Source organism: Stegastes partitus, unplaced genomic scaffold (genome assembly GCF_000690725.1).
Source record: "Stegastes partitus isolate 25-593 unplaced genomic scaffold, Stegastes_partitus-1.0.2 Scaffold2, whole genome shotgun sequence".
Classification (NCBI taxonomy): Eukaryota; Metazoa; Chordata; class Actinopteri; family Pomacentridae; genus Stegastes; species Stegastes partitus.
In genome coordinates this window covers 320,128-332,561 of record NW_007577733.1, presented here as the reverse complement: position 1 = coordinate 332,561, position 12,434 = coordinate 320,128, and the positions used below count along the sequence as shown (strand labels likewise).

General features: G+C 41.2%; 1 protein-coding gene across 1 annotated transcript; it reads left to right on the top strand.

Annotated features, from left to right (window-relative positions):
• The first annotated feature begins 1,170 nt into the window (after nt 1–1,170).
• tmtops3a (teleost multiple tissue opsin 3a) lies at nt 1,171–10,290 on the top strand. Its single transcript, XM_008307009.1, has 4 exons — nt 1,171–1,555; nt 4,477–4,805; nt 8,405–8,638; nt 10,039–10,290. The coding sequence occupies exons 1-4, from the start codon at nt 1,171–1,173 to the stop codon at nt 10,249–10,251; spliced, it is 1,161 nt and encodes a 386-aa protein (XP_008305231.1). The 3' UTR covers nt 10,252–10,290.
• The last annotated feature ends 2,144 nt before the right edge of the window (nt 10,291–12,434 follow it).

The window sequence follows — 12,434 nt, the reverse complement described above, 5'->3', positions numbered from 1 at the left end:
TAGGGGAGCAACAGGCGTGGACTCTTGGCTTTATCAAAATACCCAACGAGAAATCTAATGCGCAAACAGGAATGAAAAAGAAGAGGGCTTTACTTGATGGGTTATCTGTGCTCCTTCTTTGTGGTCATTTACTTTGTATGTCTGCTTTGTTTTGAATTTTGATTTTAAACAACAACAAAAAAAAACAATAGAGAGCAGGAACAACAGAAACGGACCATGCCGGTGGTTTGCACATTTCAGACCAAGGCTACAGCTCTGATCGCTAACCATTTTCCAAGGCATGCTCTAGTGTTTTATGTGTATTCTGCTGGTTTTCATTTATTTCACTACAGAATGAACATTTGTTTGCACTGATAAAATACGTACGTGAGCGAGCTAATCAATTGCTGTGACCATCACCTCTCATTTGAACAATTTTCAACCTCTTTCAAACCTTCATAAATTGTTTCAGGACTCTAGTCAGGTCACACTGTACAGAGCTGAATGGGAGCCATTGGTTTCCAGAGAGGACATGTGATTGCAATTTAAATCGGACAAAACATAGAAAAATACTGTGAATGGTCAGAGAAGCTGTGCAGAGAAGAAAATGCTGAACAGGTGTGTCTTTGTGTTGACTTTCTTTGTGCACAATTGAACCACACGCAGGAGCTGTGTGGCACAGAAAGCAGCAATGAATGTGAAATGCACAGCTTAGCAAAAAAAAAAACACGCATCAGAGTTTGTATTTCTGGAGTGGAACGACCAAAGCAATTTCCTCCAGTGTGATTGTAAAATTAGAACTTTATATTGGACAATCACTTAATCTGGCCTATATCTGGCATGAAATATCATAAATCCCAATGGATCTACATGTGAATTTGAGTCACGCCTCATAAGCTCAGCCAAGGCATTGAAAGGCGTTGCAGCTGGAAAGCAGCAAATCTGGGGGGATTTATTCTATTTACACAGGCCATTGTGATCAAATGCATTCCTTCTAAAAAACTGGAGTGATTCTAAGAAAGGAAGAAGAAGACATTAAGTGTGTGTGTGTGGTAGAGTGAAAGGGGTGGGGGGGTATCTGCATATATTATAGGAGTGCAGGTATAAGTGCACCGGGGCTCAGCAACACTCAGCGACTCTGGTGCTTGTGGTGCTTCCTCTTCCTCTCAGCCCCTCCATCTCCTCACTGCTATGGTCGTCCACATCCGCGGTTGCAACTCCAGCACCACAGACAGCTCCCTCTCCAGCTCCAGCCTCGGCACCGACGCCTCCCTGTGGGACTCCGCCGCGACCCAGAGCCCCGGCGGGCTGAGTCGCACCGGCCACACGGTGGTGGCAGTATGCCTCGGCTTCATCCTAGTGGCGGGACTCCTCAACAACTTTCTCACTCTGCTCGTATTCTCAAAGTTCCGCTGCCTCTGGACGCCCATCAACCTCATCCTGGTCAACATCAGCCTGAGCGACATCCTGGTGTGCGTTTTCGGGACTCCGTTCAGCTTCGCGGCGAGTCTGCGCGGCAGGTGGCTGATCGGAGAGTACGGCTGCAAGTGGTACGGGTTCGCCAATTCCCTGTTTGGTGAGTGATGCACGGATGAGGAGTGATGGTGTGCAACTTTTTCTTTTCTTTCTTTCTTTTTTTCGGTTTGTTTGCTCTTGTTTTCTGTGCAGCTGGACTGAATGTAGGAAGTTTAGTGATGAATTCAGAAAGTTAACAGCAGGTTTTCTCAAAGACAGGGGTGCATCTGTGCCAAAGTATGCAAGAAAAAGTCCTGTAAAAATCGTAGAAATGTCATTATTATCATTATTGCTTTTTATTAGCTACATACAATGTGTTAAAAGAAAGCTTTACTGGTCATCATATGTTAAATTGTGGTCATTTTGTAATGTAACCTAATTATACAGTCAGCAATGCCTCTAGTGGAATGAAAAAATGAAGTCATGTAGGCAAAAAAAATCCAACTAAAACACAAATAAGTCAAAATTCTACTTAAGTGCAGAGCATGAGTAAATGCATTTCACAGTTACTGTCCACCATGGGGTAAATAAGCAGAAAACAAACAGGCTTTGCTAAATTCCTACATTTTAAGCCCTTATATTTGTTTTAACCCCATTCAGGACTTTTGGGGTCTTTTGGACCCCAGGTCATTTGGTTTAGGTGACAGGTTTTTTTTATTATTATTTTTGAAGTTTGTTTTTTTTTTTAAATATGAAGAGTTCATTTGTAAAAACTCTTTTTTTTTGTAGATTTTCAGAAAACATTTTTGTTGTTTGCTTGAGATAATATCAGTCAAACTGAAGATGAGTGGATTTGACTCAGTAGAAATGACGTGACAAAAATAGAGATAACTTAAGTTTGATTGATGTTGTCTGAGATAGACGATGGAAAAGTGGATTTTCTGAGGGTTTGTGAAGATGGAGTTATCAGTTTTTGTAAATGAACTCTTCAATATAAAAAGAGGGACATTTGTCATGTATTTGGAACCAATAATACGTCAACTTATCAGAAAATCTATTTAACATATTCTAAAAGTTTATAATGAATACCAACAAATATTTTGTACATATTCTTTCCTGGAAAGACCTTCTAGGTATAGCAATATAAAAAGTCCTGGATAGGGTTAAACCAGCATGTATCATCAATACAGTTTAAAACATATTCAGATCCATGACACAACTTGGCCCAATGCAGTTATGCAAAAGTTTGGATGACATACTAAGTGAGAAGAAATAAATGCAACTTCTGCAGAAAACAGAGAGGAAAAAAAGAGCTTTTCTAGAATGTTGATGCACTGCTGCTTTTTTTCCTCATAAACATAAAAAAAAGTAATTAAATAGGTGGTCTTCTGCTTGTAAAATCCCAGGTCTTAAGGCTTAAGGGCTTGTAAGGCAGTTCGAGACTTATCAACCTTAGCTGTGAAAAGTCATTGTCTAAAGAATGTAAAGCAACATCTAGATACGCCAAAGTCATTTCAGAAACAAGCTCTGACAGAGTTAAAATAGAACCACAATCACTGAAGATATGTTTGGGGGGAAAACGAGGAGGTTGTGAAAAGAACACATTGCCACCTGGTAAGCATGATGATGGAGATATCCTTCAGTGCATTACCGTTTAATTTATTTTTTTGTTTGCTGCAGAGGTTGTATTTACCTTTTTAACTTTCTATGCAGTGTAAAACAGTTTTTTTTTTCCCCCAGAAGCCCCAAACTCTTGCATACAGCTGTATGATGTTACACAATAAGCCAGTGACAAGGACATATGGCACTCATACAGCCTATTCATCTTGTGTCAAGGTAAAGATGATTGAGGTTCAACATGTCATTTGACGGATTACATTCAGTTTTGACCTTTGACCTCTCTTTCTGTTCACTCCTAAGCAACACCCCTGTTCACAAGGTCATCCGCTCTCCAGTAAACAACTCTTCCATTCAAACCCAAGCTAGACTCAAAAAACACATAAACACAAACACTGCAGTAGACATAAGAGCTTTGACCACAGCTGAAGGCACTGCTGCTCCTGAATTAGAGATCCTTGTGAAATGTGCTTGTTGTTTGTGCTCTAGTTGCGTAAAGGAAAACCTTGGTATTCTTGTCATCCAGCGTCCAGTACACAATACGCACTGTCTCTGTTGGCAGTCTAAAGGCATTACGGGGAATGTGGGATGCTGAAATCGGACTGGAATGCCACACTAAATAAGAAAAGTGTAAATCCACAAATAAACAAGAATCTACAACCACACTTGCAGCTATGTGAGGCTGCATTTAGACATGGGAGGTAAAGGCCTATTTCATCATGCTCTCAATGTCAATATTAACATGCAGCATGTGGGTGTAATGTTAACCACGTCTTAGTTTAGTGTGTTTGCATCCTAAGTAACAGAATTCACAAAGCACAGCTGAGACTGATCTGCATCAAATTCCAATACTATACCATACTATACTATACCATACCATACTATACTATACCATACTATACTATACTATACTATACTATACTATACCATACTATACTATACTATACTAGTTATCTGTGCAGAATCAATCCTGCAAAAGAAAAAGAAACTGCCAGTGTCCAAAGGGAAAATTAAAGTCAGCACTCGATCATTTGAGGGTGAATTTTTCAACAAAAGATCCTGTTATGCTCACGCATTCAGGTCTGCAGTCAGTCAGCGACAGAGGTGATCCCCACTGAGTACCAATTAGGCAATAATGTCTACACTATAATTACTCTGCTGATTTGTACGGTACATCCAGTACATTCCTATTTAAAATCTGTAGGAAATAAAGGTCATACAATTGGATATCACATGATGTTCACAGACATAGAATTAAAAAATAATTTGATCATTTCGTTCAATTAGTTTCATTGTATTTGACAGTGAATTAAGTCTTGACAGACAGTCAGCAAAGGGTTGTTATTGAGGCAAAGGTTAAGTAATCATTAAGGAGTGACCTCTGTTTAATATATTGAAACTACTCTTTCTATCTTGTCTCATAAGGCATTGTGTCCCTGGTGTCCTTGGCTGTTCTCTCCTATGAGCGCTACACCACCGTGCTGCAGTCCTCCCAGATTGACATCTCAGACTTCAGGAAGGCCTGGCTGTGCATCGGAGGCTCCTGGCTCTACTCTCTGCTCTGGACACTGCCACCTCTCCTAGGTTGGAGCAGCTACGGGCCCGAGGGTCCTGGTACCACTTGTTCTGTCCAGTGGCACATCCGCTCACCCACCAGCGTCTCCTACGTGTTGTGTCTCTTTATTTTCTGCCTGCTGCTGCCCCTTCTGCTCATGGTCTACTCTTATGGTCGAATCCTGGTTGCCATCAGGAGGGTGAGTCCAAACATTCAAATAACGGATGTCATTTGGTACCATTGCCCGACATAACACTAACAATTAACTAACCAGACACAGCGTGGGTTTTGAGATATACATATATAAGTTAATTACGTCTAGTTGATGAGTAAGTCAGAACTGGAAGACCCTGCGATATAACTGTGAGAGAAAACCACTGAAAACAGATGGCAGCTCAGAGTTAACATTAATTTGAATCTAAATTTAGAGCTATGTGTGCAATGTGACCTCAGATACATCTGTCTTGTTTTACATACTTTTTCACACCCTGGAGGGTAACCAAGCTGCTTGATGGAGTTGCGTCCAACAGCATTTCCCTCTTTTAGTCTGTTTACTTGCCTTTCCTTGCCTGAGCTTTCATCGTCTCACTGCAGTAGGAGTGAATTTAGCTTTGACATTTGATGGCCGGACCCATTACATCATCACTTATCCCCTTTTTTCTAGTGTATCTGACAGTTAACAATACATTTATAAATGTTCGGTATTCAACACTGCATATGTAGACCTGTAATTTTCTCTGGATAATGTGTCCAAAGTGCTGCCTTTCACCTCATCGGGCTGCTCCGCTATGAAACCTTAACAGCTCTGGGCTGTCAAGGTGTTCTTTAGACATAAGATCGTGGCTCAGGGATTGAGCGATGGCTGTCAGACTTCCAGTAGCATTTGGCCATGTGTTTTTCAAGGTAATTTCAAGGAGCATCAATCCAGATAATCCTGGAAGCCACCAGTCTGTGTTTACAATCTTAGAATCAATTTATCCAGCGGGAGAAGGACTGAGGGCCAATGTCCTCAGGGGAGCATGTGGGGTTTTAGAGTCTGGTTCTTGAAGGCAATGACCCCCTCTCAGTTCCCAGTGACTCATGCCCATCTTTGCGGGGCTTACATAAATCCACCAGTCACACAAATAATTGGTAATTAAGGGCTCCCAGGTTGTGTTGGGTTCCTCCATGCTCTTTGCTTCTATTACTCCTATCAACGAATCACCTAGAGGGTATTTTTAGATTGTGGAAGCAGGCCGTTACTATTGGATACCTGATGTTATATAAGCACCTCATTTTTTTTTTTTTAACTCGGTACACCCGAGGGAGTCACAGCAGAAAAGGGCTTTGCTGACTTGATTACTGTACCGGTGAATTGGGGCTCAGCTGCGCACCAACTCAGAGCCCTCCGTAGGCTTTTCTTAGAAACTGAGCAATCTTGTCTGCAGAGCTTTCTGCTGGGTTCTCAGAGGTGACTTAAACAGACACGTCAGAAGGGGAGATGACATTTATATCAGCAGCATCAGTATGACTCAAGCTTGAAGTTTCTTTTCTCCACATGACAGCATCACATTACAGTCGCCTCACTGTCTTTTAACCGCTTTCTGTGTAATCACACACACTTGTGATTCACTGTTTACCATATTTGTGGTGTCTTGCTGAATTGACAATGGATTTACTGAGAAGAGCACAATTCTGCAGCTTCATTCATGTTTCAATCCTGTCCTCTAGTACCTGTAAGTGCATAAGCACTCAAATCTTGCATGCAGAGATTACTACTGATTGACGGACGTCATGACCATGGGGACCCAGCAACAAGGGCTATGACCTAATACCACACAAGGAGAAGTGTAGTCATGTGTACGTAAGATGTGCAGTAATTTGACAGAGAGGGCCGGGGGTTCTCTTCTGCAGGGCTTCTTTCACAAGACAGACACACTCATTTATTCATAAAGCCCTATCATATGAATCACAGTGGTAATTACCTAAGGAGGTGGCCACAGGGGCATGAAATCAATACTGAGAAGGTGACAGTCACTGCAGACAAGATGCCGCTGTAACCACTTGGCTTATGATATATTCGAGCTAATTTTAGCCCATCGCAGTTATACAAGTTCAGCCCGTCAGGAGAAACCTGCACAACACATGTAATGAACCATGTCAAAGCGTGTAATGGGGCCAAACTGCTGCTGGATCTGTTCTGCTGATCTATCACATCTAGCTGTTGTTCACAGGTCATACACAGCAGGCTTTCTTGGTGTTGTAGCTACCTACTAAGTTTGGCACATACATAATGATAACTTGAGTCCACTATCAACCCTTATTTTGTTTCAGAGAGTCAACAACTGACAAATGGCACAAAATAGCAAAAATAAATAAATGAATAAAATAAAAATATGCCAGCAACCTTTCCCTTTCCAATCAGAAAGGTTGTGTACACAAAAGCCAGCAAGACATAATCAAGCCACAACCATTAGCCTGGGATAGCACTGAATGACCATAGCAAGTTGTTATCTTAACTTTAACTGTCACTGTCATGTGAGTTATACAAAGACTAGAACAGACAAAAAATGTGGCAGAGGGGAACCTCGAAAAAGCAGTAAAGACGCTCATACCGAGATTAAATGAAACAAGCGCACAGAAATTAGGTGAATAACAAAATACTTAGTATTAAAACTCTTTGGATTTTTAAGGCACCAGCTAAACAGTAGACTGCACTTCTGCTTTTCAAGTGTGGGGTCAGTAGTCCCTATGTCTGTTTATGAGCTTGGGGAGGGCCAACGGTTTCAAAGGGAGGGACTCACATGCACTGACATACACCTGTATGAATAAACGGCTGGACCAGAGAAGCTGAAGTGCAAACTTCGGTCTCTGCTAAGGACACCATTATTCCAGTGTATTTTGACATACTGGATAGTTGTTTGCTGCTTTGTTAATGCTATATCTATGTTCAATACCTTGCATACATCACCTTTGAGCTAAGTTTACTTAGAACAAGGTAGGGAGGGAGTTTTTCAAGCTGTTGACATGATCAGGGTTATTTTTCTTGACTCAACTTAGAGTCATATTTAAAACTAAAAAAAAAGTATTAAAAACTTGACTCAATGAAGGTGCTTCATTGACTGCATAATAGAAGATCCAGGATCCCCTGGAACTTGACCCATACATGGTACAGTTAGTATATCCTGGCCTTTATTGCTTTAATTTTGATCAGATTTGTAACAACTTGGGGGACCTTGAACTTCACGTAGGAGCAATATTAAATACCCCTTTAAATTGACTGGGTCGACTAAAAAATGTAAACAAAACTAAAGGTTCACTTGTTTTTGTCTGAGCTTTCAACTACAGCTCACAGTTTTTGGTGATTAGAACGAGCTCATATGAGCCTTGTGTTGAATTGTTCTGATTTTTCTGGCGTAATTTATTTCACATTGTTCTGATGGGTTACAATTTTTAACTCGAGAACAGCTAATCAATTTCATTGAAGATGGCTGCTGTACTGTTATGTGCTGCATTGAATCCATTCATGCATCTCACTGTTCCAGGTTGGATCCATGAGCAGTGAGAGAGAGTGCTGTTTTTGCACCAAAGAATGACATTTTCAGATAGTGCATATTTTATGCGTAATGTGAATTTAAGTAACAGGACACAGTAAGATAATGATTGTAATGAAACTAAACACAGGGACTTGAAAGTAAAACAAAAATGCATGTAGGAGAGGCATGAAAACACTCCCTAAACTGTATTGTTTAATTAACAGAAATTCATTGACATTTTGAACTGCTGAACCACTTGCTTACCTATCTTTCATGTCTCCAGGTGGGTAAGATTAATCTGATGGCAGCTCAACGCAGAGAGCAGCACATTTTGGCAATGGTGTTGTCCATGGTGTCCTGCTACATGCTGTGCTGGATGCCCTACGGCATCATGGCGCTGATAGCCACCTTTGGTAGGTCGGGACTGGTCACCTCCATGGCTAGTGTGGTGCCCTCCATCCTGGCCAAGTTCAGCACTGTTGTCAACCCCGTTATCTACGTGTTCTTCAACAACCAGGTGAGAACTGGGGGCAGAGAGCTGATGAACGGTGACTAGCTGTCTGTACTGCATCTGTTGCTAGATTGAAGTAGGTTGTCTAAAATCTGCTGGTTGAGGTACACTAGATTGCTGAACTGAGATGTACATAGAGAACTCAGTGGCACCCAGGCCTCTGTGATGCTGACGACACACCTCAGTCTTGGTAACCAAATGGAGTAATCCAGATGGAATACATCTGTTGGTGGTAGCCTCAAGAGGTGTTTCTCCTCTACAGCTGTGCATGGGCCAGATGTGGTGTTTTTCTGCTGAAAGACTCCTTAGGGGTCACATTCAGTTCAAAAGACATTTCGAGTAAGTCTTGACTTCGTCAGACAACATCTTGATGCTGGAGCTCAATTAAATTTTTTAGATGTCAAAATTATATTTTAAAGCATTCTTTCAACAGGATTTCTATGACTACTCATATATTTGAGTTGTGCACTTTAAGAAATCTAAGCGGCAGTAGGCAGAGATCTGAAAATACAGCCCTCCTCCTGCAGTTTCCCCCCTCTCCTCTCTGTTCTGTGCCCCTCCAAACAGAACAACCCCAAGCTTTAGATGTGCAAAAATAGTCAAGCTTAAAGTCAAGCTTCACGAGTGGCTTCTCCCAGGTTTCAAACCCCATTACGCTAAGGAAGAGTCCCCTATTTAGCCCTTTGAACCACCACACCACATATGCACTGTTCCCACATTTTACACAACCTCACCTGATCGGGGTAAAAAGACCTGTTGTTGTCTAAAGTCCCTCGTCATACAGCTTCTAAGCACCTAAAGATGAAGCAAAGAGTCAAAGTTTAGTTTCTTTTCAGACCACATAAATATTAATATGATGACAGGTTTTTATGGAAAAATAATAAGTACACTAGCTTTAACTATTTACGACTAATTGTTACATAGATTTGGCAGAAAAGTCTACTGAATCTGAGTAGGAACAAGAATTCTGGTGAGAACTAGTCCCCTTTAATAAGAGCATACATGAACATGAATCTTAGTTAAATCAGCAACAACAGCACATAAGGAGAAGGTTGGGTTGTGGAAGGAGCTGTGGCCATAGATGGCACTGACATGAGTATGATCATCAGAGAAGCAATGATACGCTTTTTTTAAACATTATGATGTCTATGCCGTACACGTGCATCAGTCTTTGTAAAGCATATTGCAAACAGTTTATGTGTATCTGTGAATACAAGGGGAAAGGGCTCTGCATGAACGAACAAAATGCTTAATTTCAGGGTTATATTCTCCTTTATATAAATGCTCTAAATATATCATAGATTTTAAACAATAATAACTTTTCAGGCAGATTTAGCTGAGTTAAACATGTCTTTTTTTTAAGTTTCACTGGCATTGATCATCCTCTTTTTTGTACTTTCTCACAGTTTTATAGATGCTTTGTGGCCTTCATGAAGTGCAGCAGTGAACCCCACACTGTTCAAGGAGAGGAGCACCCAACTCTGAGGACTAAGCTGTCAGGTTTCTTTCATGTTCACAGACAAGCCTCCCTCAGCTCCTCACAACCTCAGATCCTCAGCAGCAACAGAAATGCCGCTCTCTGCAGCCGGCACACCCTTTTTGTCCACTACACTCCATAAAAAGTTTGTATATTTTTCATCTGTAAAAAAAAAAAAAAAGTAAACAATTATTGTCTTTTTTTTTTATTGTCCAGAACCCAAAGTGCAACTGAAACACAAAGATTTGCCTTCTATCTTCTAACACCCTGCTGTGATTTCATATATGAAGAAAAATGTGAACTATTTAAAGTTTGAATGTAAACTCAGTGCCATGTAGATCAGCCTCTGCTTTAATGCTTCGTTCATTTAGTGCTGACCTTCCACATAAGAAATGTCAGTTGATACATTTTGGATGAATGCTCTGAAAGTACAACATGAATGTACTTGCTACCAAGTTTAAGCAGCTCGCAGGGCTCTGAGAGATTCTTTGCATGTACATGCAGATGTATATAAAAACTAAATAAAGAATAAAAACCTATGAATGTCTACCATGGTTTAAATGAAATTAAGTCCACTCCCAATTTTCTCACAGAAACAGTTATTAGTTCAATATAATACAGAGAAGACAAAACATACAGTAAGTGTCCTCAACATATCCTTATTCCATTAATTAATGATCATATGTTGTGAAAAGTTACAAAAAGTAGAAAATTATTCAGGATATGTTACTGATGTTTAGTAAATGCAGCATTTTTATAAGTACATATGAATCCTTTCTATAAATATACTCCATTTTACACCACTAGGGGAGGCCATGGACATGTTGAAAAAGATTTCTGAACATAACAGTGCATGAGAATACAGGAAGATCTGCAATCTCCTTATTCTGGCTGCATTACCATAATTATGGACTTGTTCAGACAAGCACATAAAAATAACTTACACTGGTTTGCGGGACTGTAGGTAGGTCAGTTTTTTCAAGTTTTTTAAAGGAAATTTTTCCAAACTTTTGGGGATCAGAGATATAACTTTTATTCAGTAACATTAAATGTGTAATTGTCACTGTCACAATTGCCACTCGTCACCTTTGCAAATGAGATGGTAAGTATTCCGGAGGTCAAGTTTGGTGAATGTGGTGGCTCCATGTAGGGATGTGAAGGCCAAGCTGATAAGGGGTAATGGGCATTTATTTTAAACATTGGTTGTTGAGGCCTCTGAAGTCGATGAAGGGTCAAAGAAGAAGCCAGCAGCTACTGGTGACGAGGATGGACGATGATTTCAGCTTCCAAGGAATCCTGGATTTAGGTCTCCATGGCTTCTTGTTCAGGCTTGACTACTTTGTAGAGGTGACTACTGGGGATGGTCTTGGAATGGACCTGGGTGAGATGCAACCCATTGAGGGCTCGGGCTACCAGGGGTGAGGACAATAGTAAGGTGGGAATATGGAGTTACGAGGCTAATTGGCTGTCCATGAAGTTTTCCTCGGCACCTGAGCTGAACAAGCAGGAGGCAGGAACCTGTAAGCGTTGGGGGGGATGTCATGGAGGTACAGCTCACTGATATCCCTCTGGTTATGGATGAGCCAGTCCTTTTGCCAGGCAGACAGGGCAGGTGGTGATTAAATAGCTGCTCTTCCGCAGCACAGGCAGCCATTGCTTGCATGTTCTTATCTGCATGGGCTCAGCATTGGGACCGGGTCGTGGCACGGGAAAGGGGTGATGTCATCCATAGGTTGTTCTAGCTCAACTGATCCAGGCTGGAGACGTCATCATGGGTGGCGAGTCTTGGAGGCCCTTGTAGAAGTTGCACTGGAGGGCCTCATCATTCCATCCACTCGCAGCAGCTAGGGTCCAGAACTCAACTACTGGTGAGCTGAGACACTTGTTTTAGCAAGGCATGATTAATTTCAACAAGACTTTTGAGTAATTCCTCATGCTGACTTAGCATAACTCCCTGGCTTGCAATAGCATGCTGGATGGGGACCACAGGTGGCACTAGGTCCATGCTGGCTTCGCTGAGCTCATCAAGGACGGGCTGTACTGTCTCGGAGCGGCTCTGAAGCTCATATGCAGGACAACAAAACACAGAACTAGATACTTTAAATGCAATAATCAGTTATTTACAATGTTTTATAGCTACACAACATTTAAAGGAAGTCAACAATGCATCAGGTGGAAGTGATGTGGCTATGGAAGTTACACCAAGACAAGCAACCCCGAGGGAACAATTACTGGCTGGTTGGTGAACTACACAAATTAAGAATTACGAGAACGACCACAGAAAACAAAACTATGATGCAGGATTAAACAGACTTAATCTTACAA